A 22,400-nucleotide genomic window follows, 5' to 3' on the forward strand; every position below is an offset into this window, starting at 1 on the left:
TTCGCCTACAGCTGTCTGGGACTGTGCTGCTTGCTTACCTCCCGTATCGATTACCACCCTCAGATCCTTCTCCTGTGTGACGAGAAATTAACTGAAGAATAACTTTCGAAGAGAGGACTTGGTTGGTTTGGTCATGTGCAATGAAGCTCAGCTGATGAAGCTGTAAAGAGAGCAATAAAGCTCGTGGTCGAAAGAAGAAAGGACATCCACAAAACCACATGTATTGGAAATGTCAAGAAAGAAATGGAATATTTGGATTTGCACGACATTGATGCAATGGATAGATTCGTATGGAGGAATGCCATCATTCATACAATCCCCTGGACAACGGGGAAAATTGTCACAAAACGTTTGTTGTTGTTGTTGTTGTTGTTGTTGTAAGCAGGAGTTCTGCATCTGACAATTAATTGATGGAATAAAGCGATTGAGGAGGAGGAAAAGTATTTTGCCGAAATGAACGATGTTGACAGCCATTGTGATTGCATCACAATGAAAGGGCTTTTGGACAAGTAAATTGTGGAAATGGCAAATCACTCCCTGGAAAAGTCAGGTGGACATCTGGACCCATGCCCATGTTATTTTATTTCTGAAGTTTTTGCTCCAACTTTGTCAACCCCAGCAATAATTATGGAAACCTGACAGAAAATGTTTAAACATCAAAATGATGACAGGGAAAACGAAATACGGTATTTAATGTTGATGACTTCATGCACTGACATCTTGTCTGCTCTGAACGTCTCTTCCAGGTGGAGCAGCTGAAAAAAAATGTCCTGCAGTGGAAGGAGAGACAATTAAATCATATGAAGTTGGAGGATGAGAGGACGATACATTTAATCTGTTCATACCTTTGATGTGATCACATTGGTTGTTGTCCTTATTTTCTGTTAATAAATGATTAAACCTGATGGAGATTGTTGCTCATCGATATGCTGGAGTTAATGGCACCATCTCTCAATGATGAAGAATTAATGAAAAAAATAATAAAAATTCTGTGATTCAGATCTGGATCTTCACCAAAATGGACCCACTTCGTCTTTGTGACATACCATGACCATAATGGGATTATAAACGATGTATGGCATGATATTTCAAAACGTTATGTATGGATTATGACACAACTAAGTGGTTGAGTTGTGGAAGCGACAAGAACAAGCCGATCAGATTTTGGTTCAGGTTTGGATCCAGATCCGTTCCATCAATGCGATACAACACGTATACTGTTCAGTCTGGTGTAGGTATGTGCACCACTGAGTGCTGTTCTCGTTTGCCATGGATTCCCAGTTGCTAATATCGATATTGCAGGAATTTAATGTCAATTTTGGCCAAAAAAAATACACCACATCGGTCGGAGACATTTATTGCAAAGCAATTCCCGCTCTTGTTTTCATTCTTTTTCTCAAGCAAGTTTGATGAAAACGTTTGAGCTTTCTTTAGTGGCAGCTATACGTTGTACGGGTTTCATAAGTACTGTGTTGGGAAGCACTGTTCGTACAATTGTTTTGTACACAATCAGTTTAATGAGGCTGATTCCTCTCTTGTTCCAAAGCAGATTTTAATCCAAATAATTTGACCTTTACAAGTCCTACATTGTACTTCATCATCAATTTGGACATCCTTTGGTGGAGTACTTTTGAGGAAGGTGAATTTTTCGATGACATGTTTGGCTTCATTTCCAACACACACACATACACACAAGACAATAATATGTGAAACTGGAGAGTTTGTGGAGCATCTTACCCCACACAGTGTTCAAGTATCTTATTCAATTGAAATAAAATAATGATTTTAAAGGTCGAATAAACAAAATCCCGAAGTTTACTGCCATTGACCCAATGGCCTTTTACATCACCTTCTTGAACACGTTCCATTCGTTATTCATGCCTGTTATTTGTGTCCTCAAAAATAGTTTCCTGCTTGGAATGATTTTTAATTTTGTTTTACTGCCAGACAGACGGAGTAAAAATATCTCACGCGTCTCTGTGCACGTGCGATCGGGATGAATTCAAAGTACAGCTAAACTACATCTTCGTTTCCGATTTGTGATCAAAATATAACATTGAATTGAAAGTAAGTTGTTCCTCGATCATAAAATGACGTTTGTGGACAGACGGATGGACAGACAGGACAAGCGATTGATTAACCCCGCTCTTCCCTTCGCGTGCACAAGGTAACAATTTGCAATAAATGATTAATACTGCACTAATTATCGAATACTAAAATGGAGGCAACAAGGCTATCGGCCCCAAGAACTACAATGCTTCAGACATGCACTCGAGAGCCAACTGCACCTCCAGCAAAACCATTCCAATACAGTTACACCATGAGCACCGATTGACTCAATGATGTCGGAAACCTCCCAGTTTGGTCAAATACAATGGAAACAGAACGTACCAGATTTGGCCAATTATCTCCTGATTCTCCCAATCGGTGAAGTCATGGAAAGGCTTCATCAAGAGTGTCTTCAAAGAACACGTGAAAACAATTGAACACCATTAGGGTTCTGCCAGAATCACTTGGCAACGTACTTCATCCTTCATGGCCACACGAGCTGTATGATAGAAGTGAGAGAGTACCTGCCCGAAAATAGAGGCAGTTTTAAATTGAGTCCAACACCGACGAGACCAGGTGGACAGAAGGTCAATGGTGTTTGAAGACAAGGTCACATGAGGTCAATCATCATAACCCCAGGAGTTTCTCCAGACAGTGTCATTGTCCTGACCATATTTTCAGTTGCATTATTATATTGTCGTGGCACTTGCGGCCAAGGTTAATCCCCCCCCACCCACCCCGACACAATTTGTGGTGAAGGGCGTTAAACACCGCTCGTCCGGATAGCTGAGTGGTCTTTTCCTTAATTGGAGATGGACATGTTGATCCTTGGAGATTATCACATGCGCGGGAAGGACATGGGGCAATGGCGTTGCGACAGGGGCACAGAAATGGATGCACAGTACGGGGGGATGCACAGTACACAATACAAGCCACTTAAATGAACACATTTAATGAAAATATCAAATATTTACAACGGATAATAATCAGAATGAAATAATATGTGAGGTAAACTCATCTTCAAGTGTAATTTGAGGTGCCTCCACACACAGACTGAAATTCAGACAAGGGGAAAATGAAATAAAAGAAAATCCCTCCTTTATTCTGGCACTTCACTTTGTCCAGAGATGGTCTTTGTGGAACGTGGAATCGAGGGGCTTCATCCTGCACGTGGAGACGTGCTCAAAATGGCGACAAGTCCATGCACTCCTCACACTCAAACCTTCTCCCACTCCCTTCAAACCTTCCCCCACACATCCCTCAAACCTTCCCCCACACCCTACACACTCAAACTTCCCCCAAAGCTTCACCTTGCCCCTGCAAAGCCACCCCCATCCTGCACCCTCCAAATGCCTCCTCCCCTGTCCCTCACTGTGTGCACCTCAAACAACTGATGCCTCTGCCCCAACCTGACAGATCGCTCAATCCAAAATTCCTCTTTTTTCTCACCTCTGGCACACCTGAGCTTCTGGACATAAACAAAGCTTTCATCCGCAGTCCGATGGAGTACTGCTCTACTCCCTCCTCTGGGGGTGGTGCTCCTGCCTCACACCGAGCTTGACTTCACACTGTGGAAACCAAGTCTTTTGGGTTCATTGGTATTTCCCACGATGAAGCTGAGTTTGTGGGTCACACTTTCTCACTGGAGGCAGGTCGCTGGTCTTTCTGTCTTCTCCCATCTCCTCTCCGGCCTTGCCCCCTGCTCTGTCCCTCCTACATTTCCTCAGGGCGCTCAATGTCCACCAAAAACTCCCTTCTGGTGAAAATGCAAAAATCAAGAATCATAGCTCACCTTCACTCTTTTATTACTCTTTTTTTTTCTGCCTTTGGAACAAACTCACACACTCTCTTTAATCCCACTCCTCCCTCAAGGTCTTCAAAACAACTATTCACGACCATATCATATCTCCCCCCATTCAAAATCTTGATCTTCACTTCCCCCATTAATCCACTTTCCAACATGGATTTGTTTCAAAGTTAAATTCTCGCTTCTGGACTTGGTGATGACCAACTTTCTTGCAAACGTCTCCTGCTCTTCCACTGCTCCAATTGGTTCATCTGATCATGTGTTTTGAAAGTCAACATCTCTCTGGGTATTCACACAGAGCTGCCTCAGCGCCGGCTAGTTTAGCAGATCATTCAGGCAGGTTGGCAGGGACAGCAAGCAGCCATCTCTCTTCAGGACTGGTCTCCCACATCTCCTGCCCCTAATATTAACTCAGCCTCGGATTCTTCCATGGAAACCTGCTCTCTCTCTCTCTCATGCACAGATTCTTCCCATCTTGTCTTCATTTCATCTGCACTTTTTCCCCACACATGGTGACTGAATCCTGTGGTGAGGCAGTTGCTCTGAAAAAAAATTCCCTTGTCTTCCTGGAAGTGTTTCCCAAAAAGTTCACAACAAGTGTGTGGCCACTCTCAGTGGAGCCAGAAAACAACATCTGTCAAACTACAAAAATGAACTGTGGAGTGGAGCCTCCTCTTAAACCTGATGGTGCCTTGTTAAGTCTGTCTCTGGTGTATGCTCCCCTTCCATCCCTTTCCTCTCTTCAAATTGCATCACAGCCAACTGCAATCATGAAAAGGTCGAACGCCTCAATTCTGTGTTTGCTTCCAAATCTTGTGTCCCCAACCCCTCACACTCAGTACCCATCGTTCCCCATCATACTCAACTGCTCCTGGACTCTGTTCTTTGCTCCTGAAAAGGTGGAGAAGATTCTTTCAACCCTCGACTGATTCTGCTGCTGGACTGGATGGCAGGAGATCACATGTCCGAAAAACTTGCTCAGATGTTCTTTCACATCGTCTCTCTGCCCTTTTCACAGTGTCGCGCTTGGTCTTGTTTCATCTGCTTGGAAATCAGCCAACATCACTGCATTACATAAAAATGGTGCAAAAATTGATCCCCTCAACCACAGACATTTCAGCTTACTTTCAATTATCAGCAAGGCCATGGAATCCATCATCACAGTTGATATGAAATCTTTCAGTTTTCTCCAACAAACTCATCTCAGATCACCCACTTGGTTTCAGACCAGGTGACTCCACACCTTGGACATGCAGATTCGACTCACTCACCCAACAATGGATGGAGGCCTCCCATGTCAGATATGAGTTCAGTGCCATCTCTCTGAACACATCGCATGCTTTTGATACAGTCTGGCATCTTGCCTTGTTCTCCAAATTGTCTGCCTTTGACATCCAAGGCCAACTCCAAACATCTCTTCCTGATCTCCTCAACTCTCGTGTCCAACACGTGGCACTCAACAGAATCCTTTCATCTCCTCTCCCTGGCAAGGCTGGAGTGTGTCAAGGCAGTGTTCTGGGCCCAATACTATTCCTGATCTTCATTAATGATCTCTCTGACTCTGGAAAATCCTCTTTATTTATTTGCTGATGACTCCACACTTTACTGTGACATCCTCCATCCTTCAGACAGGCAAGCTGCAGCCTCTTCCCCCTCTTCAGATCTTGACAAAATCACAAACTGGTCAAACACTTGGAGTACGTCTTTCAATCCTGAAAAAAAATCTCTGTCTCTGTCTCTGTCTCTCTCCAAAATGATTGTCTGGCAACCATACCCCCATCTACTAATTTGTTGTTTTTTGTGTACCAAGTCGAGGCTCATGTCATGGTGCTGTGGCATGGCTGGCAGAAAAAGAAAAGAAAAGATAACCCCGCCCCATGGTAGAACAAAGCACAAGCACATCCATTTGGTTTATTGGGATGTGTGGAGTCGGAAATTGATGGTTGTGAAAAAATATTGGGGATAACATTTATTTTTGACACAATTTGTGTTTTTGGATGTTCACAATTTTGGGCACGTCACAAAATCACAAAACCAGCTGATAAATGTTTAATTTTCAACCAATTAGCACAAATGAAGTGTTCCTTTACTTTTGGCAAGGGAAGGCGTGAAAAACTGGTTTCTCGGGTGATACATTGTCACGCAGGCGAGGAAATGATCTATAAAAACTGATTTAAACAAAAAGAAATGCTGATATTAATTTCTTCATGGATAATTCAATCAATGGAAAACGAATCCACTACAATCTCAAAATGATATGCTCAGACAAGAGCATTCAGTGAGGTTTGTCATTTCATCTCTGCTGAATAAAGATACGTCAACCGAGAACCAAGTTCAGGTGCACTTCACGGTGAGGCGTGTACCAAAAAATTAAGTTTTTCCCTGAAATAGAACGTGAACAAGTATTTGTTGGTTCGCTGTTTGAGTACAGTGAGAAATATGATGATTTTTGGTGAAAATGGGGGTGGTTAAACATGGTGAAAAGTGGGGTTTTGGTGAAAATATGGTGAAAAGGGGAGGAAGATTTTGGGAGACTTTGGGGAAGAAAAATCTCGAAAGTGGGGTCTGAGGAAGGAAAACAAGGGAATTGGGAGGATTTTAGTGTCAGTCAATAACTTTTTCTCTTTTCCTGCATTCACTTTCATGTAAATATTTTGGATGCCTCAAAAGCACCAAAGCCCTACTACTGCCCTGATCTTTCACACCATCTCTGAGCTTTCTCGTGTCTCGACCGCGTGCGTCCTTTACTGATAAACCGAACTGAGCCATCTCAACCAACAACCAAACCTCTTAATTCTTACGTCACGCCCAACGTGCATTCGCTTCTTCCACCTATGGGCGTGGCTTGCTGGCACAAAAACCGGGAAGGCGGGGCTTCTGCCTGCTCAGCATGCTTTGTTCGGTTTTCGTCGGTGTTGTTGTTGTTGTTAAAAAACGTAACTCCTTCATGGCTGCCTTTCAAATGCAAAAACATGGCTCACTGGGGGCAATCACATACTGGGGGCAATCATATACTGAGGGAAATTATCCTTAATCCCAATCTAATTTTCACCGCTCTTCCCCTCCTCTCCCTATCCCCCACGTGTGGCGACATGCAACACTTGAGCTCACATTTTCCCAACTTCATTTACATCAAGATGCGTCCTACACATCCACAGACCAAACAACTCTGTTCAATCCTCACTTTCCAAAGAAATTCCTCCTGCTACCATTTATATACACTAGTACGTGCCCGTACGTGCGTGGCCGTAGGTGCAAAAAAAAACAAAAACAAAAAAAACTTTCAAACCGCAAGCCAGAAACAACAACCACACAGGCCGTTCCTTCGCTCGAGTGCCCATACGTGTAAAAAAAAAATTCAAGCAACCATACAGGCCGTTCCTTCGCCCTCGTAAATGACGACTGGATTGGGGCATTGTGTTTATCTATAAATGCGCATAAGAAATCAAGAAATTATTAGAATACAGTAAGTCATCACTATCCGGAAGTCCGTACGTTGTAACCCGTAATGGGGAACGCGCTCTAACTTGGCCATAACTTGGGAACCACTTGTCCGGGTAATTTCAAACCTTGAAAAGGCAAACAAACAGAGATTGCTGGAATTACAGATAGATAGAAGAGACGGACTGTAGGTGCAAAACGGCAAGCAATGTGTCCTGTCATTGGTAACTGAGGATCTCTTCCCCAACGGTCACATCTACACAGAAACGTGTCCTGTCATTGGTAACTAAGGCGCCTTTTCCCCATCGGCCACGCCGATGCAGCATCGTGTCCTGTCATTGGTTTGGTAAATAAATGGCCATAACTTGGGAAACACTTGTCCGATTAATATTGTGACGTCCACGGGACTTGAACAGTCCCGCCAACGTAGAATGAGCCGAAACGATGGAGGCGGTTTATTTATTTATAACCCAAACATGGCGGTTCTAATCGCTCTACCGCAAACGGGACGAGGAAGGTGGCACGAGTCACTTTTCACTGAGTTGATGATGTTTATTTGTTTTTATTATTACCAGAAATAACAAGACTCGGCAAGAAGAGGGATCCGGGGTGATTCGACGGGATGGTGTGGGATCGGGCGTGGGGAAAAACACAGACAATTCCAATGAATATACAGATCTCAATCCCTCTTAGGCGCCAAGCACACACACACACACACACACACACACACACACACACACACACACACACACACACACACACACACACACACACACACACACACACACACACACACACACACACACACACACACACACACACACACACACACACACCATAGCTATTTCTGGTGGTCAGGCTGGACCGTGGTGTGGACGCAACTGTCCCTGGATCGGCGTCGGACGAGCTGGCCTTGCTCTCGTCAGGGGGGCAGGAGAAACCGTGGTGCTGTCGACCTCCTGGTCTTGGCCCAAGTCCGCTCACAGCCGCCAGGGAACCAGTTCTGGCACCAAGTTGCGAGCAGGAGAGGGAGGCAGGTCCGCCCGCCGCCCGACCCCGAGTCAGCAGAACCCCAGAGCCAACCAAAGCGAGGCACGAGGCTCGGCAAGGCTCCCAGACACGATCAAGAACACGATCGATTCAGCACAACAACAAGGACGCTCTCTGCCGCCACAGCTTCCACACCAAAAAAAACCACGATCTTTTGGTTGTAATCTTCTTCCTCTTCCTTTTCGACCCCGAACAGAACCTTTTATCCTTCGTCCTCGTCACTCCCAATCGAGCCATTTATTGGCCCACCGCCATCGCCTTCTGCCAATCATGATCACGGGGCTGAGCCATCCGCTGCACTGTCCTGTGACGTCACGGCCAGTCTTCAGAGAATACCAAAAGGGGTTTACGCAGACACACTTTCCCTATCCCGTGTCCCTATCTAATTACGTGACAATGATCATCTCCCCCCTTGAAGAAATGAACATTTACTAGACAACTTGTCACCACTGAATTGCTACTTATTACATCGAGATCCTGGTAAACTCGAACAGCATGGCATACCTAATTAAACATCCTAATTACCCTTTGAATGCATACCCCCCCCCCTCAAACGTAACAATATATAATACAAGCCGGTAGGCGGACATGGGTAGTCGATCAAGTCGAATTTAGTCGTTTTTCAGCCGTTACTAGCAAACAAAAGCGTCCATAGCAACGGTTCTTTCTCACACGTAACTATGACATACCATGAACCTACCATACCAGTTTCATGTATATCTGACTCATAGTCTCTGAGATATAACGAAGTTCGTTTTTTTTAGTGTTTTAGACCAGGGTTCATGCAAAGTCTATCTTCTCCGACAGTTTTCATAGGATCCGGCTGGAAATTTTTGACAATATGGCTGAATGTACTGCCCACAGTCACTCGTGGCCCGATTTTTGAAAAAATTAATTTGAGATTTTTTTGAAAATTTCAAAGGTCTGTTGATGGCAAAAAGCTCAAATGGTAAAAAGGTTATGGACTGGAAAGACACAATGACACATACACAGACGTGACTGCGAAACCCCGTGTCCCACTGCATTGTGGATGGGCTATAAGAGAACGGCAGGAAAACACAAGAAGTTAAAAGGGGTGAACAACAGACTGCAAAGCAAATGGCCGACCTCAATGACATTAGAGAAATCGGAAGTGTTTGAAAGGTGAGAAGTATCCAAAGAGAAATCAGAAGCATCCGTCATGCAAAGTCCTTCCTTGGCAGACCTTAACTCCTATTCACCGACAATGCCTTCATCCGAAGTTTGATGGAATACTGTTCGCTTCTCTGGAATGGTGCTCCTTGCTCAGCTTGATGCCTTGGAAACCAAAGCCTTCAATATCATTGGAATCTCCCATGATGAGGCTGAGTCTATGGGCCGATCACTTTGCCATCTCAGATAGGTCGGTGGTCGGTAGTCTGTCTGTCTGTCTGTCTGTCTGTCTGTCTGTCTGTCTGTCTGTCTGTCTGTCTGTCTGTCTGTCTGTCTGTCTGTCTGTCTGTCTGTCTGTCTGTCTGTCTGTCTGTCTCTCTCTCTCCTCCACCTCCTCCTTTCTGGGCTTGCACCCTTTGATCTCTCTGTGCTTTGTCCCCTCCTCCCAAACGCAGATTTCTGCAGGGTGCACACGGTCCTCCGGCAACACTCTTCTGGTGAGGCTCCCAAAATTCATAATCACTGCTCACCTCCAATCTTTCGTTAATCATTTTTCCATGATTGTAGTACCAACTTCGACATTCTGTTCAGTCTCATTTTAACCTCCAAGTCTTCAAGTCAGTCGTTCCCCACCATCTTAGATCATCCCCAATCCAAAACTATAATCTTTTCCATCCCCGTTAAGTCCCCTCCCCGCACCGCCCATCTTCAAACCCACCTCCTTCAAAATATCCAGTCTTTCCTTCTTTATCCATCTTGTCCAACCCTTGCATCGAGCTGTATATATATATATATATATATATATATATATATATATATATATATATATATATATATATATATATATATATATATATATATATATATATATATATATATATATATATATATATACTGGAGCGAACCTGCAGCTTGCACTTCTGGTGTCACGCAACCGCCTTGTTCGAATACCCTTCCCTCGCTGGAATGCATCAGGTAAGGTACAGGCATAGCTGAGTGCGATAAGTGCTGGATTTTATCAGGTTGCGTTGACAGATCAATTCACATTTGTTTTCCTTTCGGAGTCTTGTAATAAAGCTACGAAGGTGACTGACAAAACTGACAGTCTGATTTTAGGAAGTCAGAAGTGTCAAATTGAGTTAGTTTGAGTGTGAGAACAATTGAATTTCAGATCCTCAATAAGATGGAATTAAAGTGGGGGGGGGGGTTCATAACAATGTTCCTCATGGACATAGTCCAAGACGATGTTCCTTCCAGACATAAGCATACCAACTGCTTATAAAACACCTCACTGTACTGGAAAACATGGGGACAGGAATACACTGTACTGGAGGTGGTGGAGACTTGTAATAGCCCTCCCCCCACCCAACCCCCACCTGGAGACGGCATTATATGACATACATTAACATGGAGGATTTGCATCCTCCCCCTCCACCCTCAAGACCACCGGCAAAGATAAAAACACCCCTATATAATACATTAATTGGGGTCAAGCTGATCCTACATCACAAGTCTGGATGTAATCAGCCCAGAAATGTAGGAGTAGCACGACAAGCACACACGCACACACACCGGTCCATGAATTATAGTGAGGATACACATAAACATGACAAATGAAACACATCAACGTGAATATATATATATATATATATATATACACATATATATACATATATATACATATATATATATATACATATATATATATATATATATATATATATATATATACACAAGACTGATCAAGAAAATATTACAGAGTTGAAACTTCACCGCTGAGAGCCAAACAATAATAAATAAATAAAAACAAGAGGTGCATAGCACGATACTTGCAAACTCTATAAAACAAATTTGACCTAAAAATAATTGGTGGTTGAATTCAATGAACAAATGCACAAATCGTCTTCAAATTTATGCCTGGTGTTGCCTTCATGGTTTGGGTGGTGGGCTTTGGATCCTCGGGCTCCGAGTTCAAATCCCGCTCAGCTGTTGAATGAATACCAGGTGGGGTCAACTCGGCCTGCCATACTTCCGAGGTCGGCAAAATGAGTGCCAGCATGCTGGTATACTGTGTCGGAGTGGCGACCCGTCCAGGATTGTGCCCAATAGCCAAGGAGACTGCTTAGGCAGCACCAACGCTCCACACATAGTACGGTCCCAATCTCCTCCTCCTCCTCTTCAAATTTCAAATCAATCGGATGAAAACTGACAATGTTAGAAACTCAGCCTCTGTCGAGTTTTTGGCCGATGTTAACCTCAAAACTACTTGTTCATTGAATTCAGTGACCTGATATGCAAATCCTCTTCAAATTTAAAGTAAATGGGATGAAAATTGGTGATTTTTAGAAATTTCACGGAAGTTGACCTCAAAAATAATTGGTGGTTGAATACAATGACCAAATCTGCAACTCCTCTTCAAAGTTCGATTCATTCGGATTAAAATTGGCAATTCTATTTTATTAAAATTGATAAGGTTGTTACAAATTTAATAAATTTGTTGACCTTTGGCCTATGTTGATCTTTTGACCTGAAAAAACAATAGGTTTCTTCCTTTTGACGAACTCTACCATGTGGTGAAGTTTCGTGAAGATCGGTTTAAAATTGTGACCTCTTGGTGATAAACATTTAAAAAACAAACAGAATAATGCATGCAACCAACCAATGTACTTGAAAAATCTTTGATTTTCGCAAATAATAATAATAATAAGATCAATAAACATTTCAAAAACTTATTAGCCCCCATTGGAGTTGGTCCAAAAAGGGGGCTTATGCATTTGGTCTCGATTTTCGTGTGCGCGTCCACAACCATATCTCGTACATGTATGGACAGATTTTAATCAACCTTGGCACAAAGACAACACATGATGATATACATGTGAACGTCATTTTTTTGACATCAGATCCAAGATCGCAGACTGGCAGCCATGTTAACTCAGTGTCGAACACGTCCTCAACCATTTCTTGCAACAAAAAAAAACCCTGTGTAAACCCCCCCCCCCCATGTTGAACACGTCCTCAACCATTTCTCACATATGCATTTACCGGGGTTGTTCAAACTAAGCACACAGATAACGAATGATTGATTACATACGCAGTCATTTTTTTTCGAGATCAGATAGAAGATGGCCGACTGGTGGCTATTTTGTTACGTAAATGTGTCCTCAACCATTTCTCAAACATGTATGGTCCGATATTGTTCAAACGTGGCACAAGCACAGTACATGATGGCATACACGTGCCCCTCACTTTATTTTGCGATCTGATGAAAGACAGCTGACTGGGAGACTGGCGGCAATTTGAGATGTACATAAATCTGGGTACCCATTGAACTCCACACAGCAAAACTTCTAAAACAACGGAGGTTATCACGTTTTATGTCTTTGTTACCTGTTTAATATCAAATAAAGTTCCTTAACTTGTGAAAAGTGATACTTATGGTCACTTTCAACTTGCAGGAATGCATCGATTCCAGTCGAAATTACAGCAGGACACCATCTCTCACTGAAACCAGTGCAGCTGACCTGCCTTTAGGGTATTCCAAGATGGTGGGTCACTGGTGCCACTTGCCACACATTCATCACCATTGCAGGGTTTGCTGCAGTTGTATTTCCAGCTCAGTCAATCCATCCATCCATCGGGACCATACTCTGTGCAGAGCGTTGGTGCTGCTTCAACAGTCTCCTTGGCTATTGGACACAATATTGGACGGGTCGCCACTCCAACACAGGATACGAGCAAGCTGGCAATCATTTTGCTGACTTCGGAAGGATGACAGGCAGAGTCAAACCCACCTGGTATTAATTCAACAGAAAGTGGGATTTGAACTCAGGACCTGAGGGTCCCAAGCCCACCACTCTAACTATTAAGCCAACACCAGGCATATACAGCCCAGTCCTTCCCTCTTATTCTTCCCTGCATCCACTGCTGTCTTCATCTATTTTATCCCTCAACTCCACAGTTGGTGCTCCCCCCACCCCTTTCTATTTCTGCTGTTCCTTTTGTTCTGCTGCATCCTGATCCGTGCTGTTCTAGCTCTTTCAAGAGTGTTGACTTTGTGATTTTGAATCATTTGACTCAAAGTCAAAAATACTAACCACTGATGAAGTGACCGCTGCAAACATGACTGACTTGATTTACACACACACACACACACACACACACACACACACACACACACACACACACACACACACACACACACACACACACACACACACACACACACACACACACACACACACACACACACACACACACACACACACACACACACACACACACACACACACACACACGTCGCTACTGAACCTTTTCATCGTTTTCCATACAATTCCTCTGTTTGAGAGCCCTGGTGGGTCAGACTGTTACAGATTTACTGCACTCAACATACATATCCTATAGATCAGTTATATTGGCAAGTACATGTTGCTAGTTGGGGTCCCGACCCTAGTCTAATGGGCAATTAAATGTTCCTGCGCTGTGAAGTTATTTTAATAGTTAGGTTTTCTTTTCGTTTATTTTTACACCACCATCAACACCAGCGTCATCTTCCCCTCGCTCTGCTCGACGCCATTGTCTACGTGTGTCCGATCACATACGGGGGCGGAGATTTCCATCACCTCAGATCGAGGCTCCGCCCAGAAGGGCAGGGGCGTGCTCCTTGACCCACCAGGTCGAGACGCCGCCGAGAAGGGCAGGGGCATGCTCCTTGTCAACCAGGAACCTCATCACCTCAGATCGGGACTCCGCCGAGAAGGGCAGGGCATGCTCCTTGTCCAACCAGGAAGCTCAGCACCTCAGGCTGGCTCCGCCCTAGCGAGATAGAGTGTTCGGCCCCGGCCAATCGGGAGGCGTGACGAGTGGTCCGAGAACGCATCGTCCAATGAGGAGGCGAGTGGCGACAAAAGGTGGTCTCTCGCGCCTAAGCACAAAAAGGAGGGGTGGGGGTTCTGGGAAGAAGTGAACATCCGCGCACAAGGTGGTGGAGTGCGAAAGCGTCTGCGCACGGAGTGGTCAGTGCAATGGAGGGTCTTCTCCTGCCAGCCTTCGCCCTGCCGACTTTGTTCGCCTGGAGCCCGGTTGTGAGGGCGTCTCGATCGTCTGGATCGTGCTGAGGATCCAGTTCTGCCCCAAGGACCTGGTCCTTGAAGACCGCACGAGGCGGAAAGGTCAAACAGACTCTCACCTCCAGCTCGACTGTCATCCAGGATGGAGGTCCGAATAAAGACCATTTTGGTCCAATTCTTCTGTGTGCGTGTGTGCGTTTGTTGTGCCAGTCCAATAAGTAGTGAATTGTTTAAGTGCTCTTTGCTGTACATACGTGCATTTCTTTTAATCGGTTTAACTCTGCTCTTGCGTGCTTCCCTCGCTCCCCAATTATTATTGTCAATAAACATCCCCATTAGTGAAACGTTTCAGCTCGTTTGTGTCCTTTCCTCCATTGGCTTAGCGTGCTGCGTGTTGGGAAATAAGCCAGGCTGTTGCCGCTGTAACGGGACATTTGGACCGACGGATCTCGGCGATAAACCGCTCGGGTCGCACGCGGTTCGAGTACGCAAAACGGCTCGTTCCGTCTGGGTGTCGTCGAGGGTGTGGAGACTCGGTAAATCGCCACGTGGTCTCTCGGTATTTTGAAAATTGGCAAATAACCCTGTACCACGTGGCAGAAATATATATATATATATATTTTTTTTGTATACCTTGGTCGAAGCTCGTATGAGAGCTAACACACAACTCACAGCAAGGAGGCATGAGACAAGAGGGGCGGGAGTGGAAGGGACAAAACAGTGGGGAACAGACACATTAGGTGAACTGTGGAAGGGAGAGGGATGGGGATGGGACGGGGAACATGGCGAAGAGAAGATGGACATTTCAGGGACTTTCAGGAAGGAAAGTAGGAGAAATGAAGGAAGTGGGCTTGGGTGGATTATCGTGGGTAGAAAAGATCGAGGATTTGGATGGGGGAAGATAAGAGGTGGTGGTGAACAGCTGTTTTGAAAGCCTGGAGGGAAGAATGGGAAAGAATAGAGTGAGGAAGTTTATTCCAAAGGCGGGAAAAAAGAGGAATGAAAGAGTGAAGATGAGCAGTGATTCGTGATTTTGGTAGTTTTACCAGAAGGGGGTTGTTGGCGGACCTTGAGCGCCCTGTGGAAATGTGGTGGGGACAAATCGCAGAGAGAGCAGGGGGGCAAGGCTGGAGAGGAGTCGGTAGAAGACAGAAAGACCACCGACCAACCTGCGGTGATTGAGTGAGAGGCCCAAAGACTCAGCTTCATTGCGGGAGATGCCGATGATCTTAAATGCCCTGGTTTCGACAGCGTGAAGCCGAGAAAGGTGGGAGGCAGGAGCACAAGCCCAGAGGGGAGAGCAGTACTCCATCAGAGTACTCCATTGACGCTTCACGGTCTGATAAGGGACCCGTACTTTTTCGGAGTTTTCCGAAAAGGTATGATCTAAATTCCGGGCAATCGGTCGAGCTGACTCTACTGCTCCATCTAGCGGTCGTGCCCACAGCCGATACCCGGCCCCACAACAATACACCGTTTGAAATGAAAGACTATCCTGTCCTCTCAATCAGACCGGTTTGAACCCACACAAATAGAGCAAGAAAAAAACATTTCCACTTGGGATAGGGCAAATTTATACGAGAATCTGTTGCAAACAATATAGCGTAGACCATCAGCATGGTGGCCGGGACCACTCCATGTAGACACGTGACATTGTGACATCACATGCAACCCTTCAATTGTCGATCAGTATATCCATTGATGGAAGCAACAATCCAAGCCAGGTTGCTATGGCAACTCTTCACTTTTATTTCTATGCCTACCAACCCTTTGATACAGTCATAAAAAATCCTACACCCATGCAGCCTTGGGGGCCTGGGAGGCCCAGCACATGCACAAGTGTAAAGTTATTTCATTATTTTTACATACTTTTTTCTTTCTTATTCTTTTTCAATCGTAGTCAATGCTCTTGGATATATATTTGCTCAGAAAAGGTGATTCTTTGATTCTAATTTTTGGAAGAATCCCATTCAGGTAATGTAATTTTTTCCCCAATTTTTTAACTTTATTTTTCTCAATATAGTTGAAGCTCATGGAGGAGCATTTGCTCAAAAATGTTGATTCACTGTTCCTTTTATCTCGAAAAAAAATGTATATATATTTATATAATCAACATTGTCAAATTCCCGACACCAATGCTATCCTCGAGTATTTGCTCAAAAGAGTGATTCATTCATCCTTTTATTTTGAAGAGAAGTACAAGTGGATGATGAATGTATTTTACAAGGTTATGCAAATGCCCAAGAAATAGAAGATAATGCATTTCAAGAACTTTCAAGGACTTCGCATGTCTTGCACGTCAGATAAATTTTCCGACTTTTACTTGAAGGGCAACAACAGCACATCATCCATCCGATCCGATCCATTACATCGACACCCCCTTTGATGCTATTGTAATACACGATTATCTGTGGTTTATCTTTCATGCTGTCTTCCACCACCGATTTATCATGGTGGAGTGTGCTGAAAAAAATGACAGCCATGCCCTTCTTTGGTACATAGCTCACCATGGTGACATTTCTCTTGAAACCAAATTCAGTACTATAAACCTGCTGTTTCTTGCAAGGTTTCATGAGAGCAGGTATATCTGGATTGTTTTGCTGAAGTGCCCGACAAGTGTTAATCTTTGCTCAAGCAGTTCTTCAGCAAGGGGCACACTTGTGAAAAAAAAATTGTCCATTGTGATGTTGCGGCCGCTTTTTCTCAAGGCAGTGGACAATATCCTCAAAATGCTTGAACGCAGATTCTTCTGGACTTCTTGGCAAGGCTGCTTTCCCGTACAGACAATCCCATCGAGAGCGGACGAGGTTTGGGAATCACAAATCCAGAAAAATCTTAATTCCATATTTTGCGTGAACTTGCATCGCTCTCTGAACGGAATCAGCTGCTCATCCACCGTCACACATTCGTGGGGGACAAACCTCTTACTTAAGTTTTCAAGGAAAAGGCCCCATATATATTGAAAGGCTCCCATGTGCTCTTCTTGCAGATGCAAGTCTCTCGTCCTTCTGCTGTCGAACCTCAGAAAACGGCGAAAGTCTTCAAATCTTTCAACAGACATTGTGGCATGACACATGGGATTTGACACCCGATCTCCAACGAGATCCTGAATGGACATGTCCCAGTTTTTCTCATTCACTGCGAACAATGAAACACCAAAAATAGCCAAAAGTTCATTTTTGGAGCTATCCTTCCACACCTTTTTCCTACTTACTGCTGCTCTTCACTCTTCGATGTTGGTGCAGTGGTGAATCTCTTCCCTCATGTTGTTAGTGACAAAGAGATCCCACGCATCTTTAGGTGATGTTGTTGTAGTTCCTGGTGCAGGACTGGAATGTTTTTCATGATGTTGTGCCTTTGTCCCTCGTGTTGAAGTGGAGCGTTTTCACTCCAGTGTGTACCATGACGACCGGTTTGAATGGTTTGTTGGCCATTCCCTCTGGGTTCCTCATCAGATTCAGGATCACCGTCCTCACCGCAAGATTCCACAAGCTGATCATCTTCAGAAGCTGCCGTAGTTCGACAATACTGCGGCGGAGGATGTGCAGTACAGCATCAGGTTCAACGTCTGGGGCATTGGGATCAGAACCTATTCCTCATCAGTGCCGATGACTTTTCCCACACAAGTATCATTATGACATCATGAAATACTGCAAAAAAAAAGAAGAGAAGGTGTGAGCCTGTATTCCCGAATTCACATTTGTTCCCGAAGATCCACACAATTGCAAAGCTCGTGATACCCGGAAAATCTTGAGAAGAAGAAGAAGAAGAATAAGCTTACCTTGATCAAAGGTATCGAAACAGTCACGTGATGTGAAAGAATCGATGAGGAGTCAACACAACAGGTCGATGTGGACAGGACAAGCTCACAGGAGGAAATGAAATGTAACAATGAAAACGAACATTTATATAAACGTGGTAACTGAATGGAATGACGTCAAGAATTATTCACCTCACCCTCTCCCCATTCACCCCCTCCCACTCTACCCCCCCCCCCACCCTGCAACCTTGGTATACTTTGTTTTCAGGACCAGAACGTCATGCTCATCACACAGGACTTATGCTACAAACTGCAGGTTCTCCGAGACCACGAGGATTGGAAAGGAAGGGATGTGTCACGTGGTGTAGATGAAGGTTTTTTTTTTTCCTCGAAACTGAATGAAATATTTTTATATATTTATATATTTATGCCGCAGAAGGATTTGTAAGTTGTGGAGCAAATAATGAGGATCATGTAAAAAAAAAAAACATTACACAACAAAGTGAAAGCAAAACAAAAACCTTGCGAGGACTTGGAGGCCCCGTCCCTGCATCAAGAGGTTCGATTCCGCGCTCAAACCACCAGAGACAAGCCCCGCCCACTCCCGCCAGTGACGCGTCACGTGTTTCTTTCTCGTTTATTTAAATAATGATCGAAGTTATTTGTACACATCTGTTCGTAGAACATTGAGGTTTCTCCAACCGGAAAAAGAAAAAGCGCCAGTTTATAGTTACAACTTCGTGTCGGAATGAACGACGTGAATGAATGACGTGACGGAATGGAGTGAGGAAAGAGAGAAGGAATGAGTGAACGAATGACATTTGAATGAACAAACAAAATCCCAAAATATCTTTCCTGTCTCGGCTTTCAGCGGAGGAACAAATCAACGTTCACACAATATTTCCCGCCCGAAATATCTGAAGAGATTCTTGTTTTGAACAAAATGACGCCAAGTGGATGACGTCATGAACGGTGCAAAGAATTGTAAAAGTAAAAAAATAAAACACAAACAGGGAAGTGTGTGGGCGTGGTCTTTGTGACGTCACATGTGTGACGTGGAACGGTCTCTGTGACGTAATCGGCAAGAGTGCTCACTGGAGAACGTTCATTTAAAATCTCGTGAGGTGTTCTGTACCCGGAGTACCTTAATTTAGAAACTCGACAGGTGTTCTGTACCTGCAGTACCTTGATTTTAAAACTCGACAGGTGTTCTGTACCCGGAGTACCTTAATTTAAAAACTCGACAGGTGTTCTGTACCCGGAGTACCTTAATTTAAAAACTCGACAGGTGTTCTGTACCTGGAGTACCTTGATTTAAAAACTCGTCAGGTGTCCTGGCCAAATCTGTGAGTCCGAATCTTATTTACTCTCTTGTTTGTTCAGCTGTGATTTTCCCAAATGTGAACTCCATTGTGTGTTTGTGAGTACGATATCTCAGAAGGTGATGGACGGGTTCGGACGGACCTTGGTGGACAGGTTGTGGAGATGATGAGAACAATCTGATTCGATTTTGGTTCAAGTCCAGATCCGACCTATCAGTGGGATACAAAACGTCACCTGTTCAACCTGGTGGAGGAACGTGTTCCACCGAGTGCTGTTCCAGTTTTCTGTCGTATTTCGATCCGTGACAGCAGACGGAGGTTGTTTGTCGTTGTTCACGTTTCGTGTTCATCTCTTACTCAGGTTGATAACTTTGGTGTGTGTGTGTGTGTGTGTGTGTGTTGGTGTGTGTTTGTTGGTGTGTGTTGGTGTGTGTGTGTGTGTGTGTGTGTGTGTGTGTGTGTGTGTGTGTGTGTGTGTTGGTGTGTGTTTGTTGGTGTGTGCTTCATTATGATCGATAATGATTGTGACATCATCAGCCTGCCTTCTTGCTCTGTCTTGGAGAGAAATGCTGTGTGGAGAACCGTTGGTTCGTGTGTGTACACCTGTTTGTGAATGTTCACATATTTTATTGAAAACCAATCACTCAGATTGCTCGGTGGGAAACCTAAGGTGACTTTGCCTGACATGACCGTGATCAATGAAGACCCGAATACGTTACAGTATCAATGATAATGATGAACCTCACACTTAATTTCAACCCATCTCCCCCAAATGATTTGCAGGTCGAGGAAATATGGTGAGGAAACGTTGTGATCAGAGAGCTTGGGTGGTGGATGGTGCAACTGGCACAACCACCACAACCACCCCAACCACCATGCATACAGGAGACCTTCAGAAAACGAAGGAAACTTCAACAGCAGCAACAACCTTTGATGAAAACCACGTGGCTTCACCAAGGAGAAAAACCTTGTTCAAGAGGTTTATGAACAACATGAAGGGGTTGCTGTGTGTAAATCACAATCACACAACTGAAGGAAGTGAAGATGAGAAGGTGAATGAACCGAAGCAGAAGAACAAGAAGAAGAAAAAGAAGAAGAAGAAGAAGACCCATTTTTGGGAGAAGGTAAATCCCTTATCCCACCAATTGTGCAAACCTGAAGGTGATGATGTCATTTTGGGGAAGCCCTTGTAGAGGGTTCTTTTTCAACATGTGAAATTGATCAAAGGTCACAAGTTTGTTTTTTAAGAGTTTTTTTAATCACTTCATTTCTGATAATAATCATTATACAGAGTAGACTGTGCACAATGTGAACTTTAAAAAGTTTCCCTCTGTTTAATACAGTGATGATATTTATTGTCATATGTTCCAGCGACGACAGCACAACATGAAAATGTCTCAGGAGAGTGAGTGTCTTGAGGAGCTTAATGTTCAGACTGAACAGCTCACCACGGACCTTCAACCAACGAGAAGAGCGGTGTTCTTCATGGAGCAGGACACTGAACTACATCCAAAGCATCACCAGGAGCAGCACCATGTGGTCCAGCAGGAGAGTGAGTGTCTTGGGGAGCTTCATGTTCAGACTGAACAGCTCACCACGGACCTTCAACCAATGAGCAGAGCAGTGTTCTTCATGGAGCAGGACACTGAGCTCCGTGCAAAGCATCCCCAGGAGCAGCACTATGTGGTCCAGCAGGAGATTGAGTGTCTTGAGGAGCTTCATGTTCAGACTGAACAGCTCACCACGGACCTTCAATCAACGAGCAGAGCGGTGTTCTTCATGGAGCAGGACACCGAGCTCCGTGCAAAGCATCACCTGGAGCAGCACCATGTGGTCCAGCAGGAGATTGAGTGTCTTGAGGAGCTTCATGTTCAGATTGAACAGCTCACCACAGACCTTCAACCAACGAGCAGAGCGGTGTTCTTCATGGAGCAGGACACTGAACTACATACAAAGCATCACCAGGAGCAGCACCATGTGGTCCAGCAGGAGAGTGAGTGTCTTGGGGAGCTTCATGTTCAGACTGAACAGCTCACCACGGACCTTCAACCAATGAGCAGAGCAGTGTTCTTCATGGAGCAGGACACTGAGCTCCGTGCAAAGCATCCCCAGGAGCAGCACTATGTGGTCCAGCAGGAGATTGAGTGTCTTGAGGAGCTTCATGTTCAGACTGAACAGCTCACCACGGACCTTCAATCAACGAGCAGAGCGGTGTTCTTCATGGAGCAGGACACTGAGCTCCGTGCAAAGCATCACCTGGAGCAGCACCATGTGGTCCAGCAGGAGATTGAGTGTCTTGAGGAGCTTCATGTTCAGACTGAACAGCTCACCACAGACCTTCAACCAACGAGCAGAGCGGTGTTCTTTATGGAGCAGGACACTGAGCTCCGTGCAAAGCATCACCTGGAGCAGCACCATGTGGTCCAGCAGGAGATTGAGTGTCTTGAGGAGCTTAATGTTCCAACTGAGCAGCTCACCACCGACCTTCAACCAACGAGCAGAGCGGTGTTCTTCATGGAGCAGGACACTGAGCTACATGGAAAGCATCACCAGGAGCAGCACCATGTGGTCGAGCAGGTGAGCAAGTTGTGGGATTCTGGTCACACCTGAGTGATCATAAAAGACACTTTCCCTTTGCCCCATATTCCGTGACAGACATGTGCATCACTCATTCATCTGCATGTCCTGTGTGTCACGTGATTTGACAGGAACAACTCCTGAGGAGGAAACAAGATGAGGAACAGGTTCATTCTTTGAATCATTTTCTGCATCAA

At 44.6% G+C, this 22,400-nt stretch overlaps 2 protein-coding genes across 2 annotated transcripts in view; one reads left to right on the plus strand and one right to left on the minus strand.

The window, feature by feature from the left end:
* The window catches only part of LOC147006388 (uncharacterized), a 98,844-nt gene extending 79,831 nt beyond the window's left edge, over positions 1-19,013 (minus strand). The window contains exon 1 of the transcript XR_015054874.1: positions 18,826-19,013. The gene's annotated coding sequence lies outside the window, so the exon portion shown is untranslated. The remainder of the gene's footprint in view (positions 1-18,825) is intronic.
* Positions 19,014-20,142: 1,129 nt separating this feature from the next.
* LOC147006392 (uncharacterized) lies at positions 20,143-22,236 on the plus strand. Its single transcript, XM_085868929.1, has 2 exons — positions 20,143-20,750; positions 20,998-22,236. Exons 1-2 carry the CDS (start codon positions 20,421-20,423, stop codon positions 22,234-22,236), a joined length of 1,569 nt encoding a protein of 522 aa, XP_085725055.1. The 5' UTR covers positions 20,143-20,420.
* The last annotated feature ends 164 nt before the right edge of the window (positions 22,237-22,400 follow it).

The sequence above is a fragment of the Eptatretus burgeri genome, unplaced genomic scaffold (genome assembly GCF_056783735.1).
Source record: "Eptatretus burgeri isolate ZD-2024b unplaced genomic scaffold, Ebu_testis_v1 Ebu_testis_scaffold_3181, whole genome shotgun sequence".
Taxonomy (NCBI): domain Eukaryota; kingdom Metazoa; phylum Chordata; class Myxini; order Myxiniformes; family Myxinidae; genus Eptatretus; species Eptatretus burgeri.

Coding starts and splice junctions, on each gene's coding strand:
- LOC147006392 (XM_085868929.1), top strand. CDS start 20,421: ATGGTGAGGAAACGTTGTGATCAGAGAGCTTGGGTGGTGGATGGTGCA. Junction 20,751..20,997: donor AGACCCATTTTTGGGAGAAG/GTAAATCCCTTA, acceptor CATATGTTCCAG/CGACGACAGCACAACATGAA.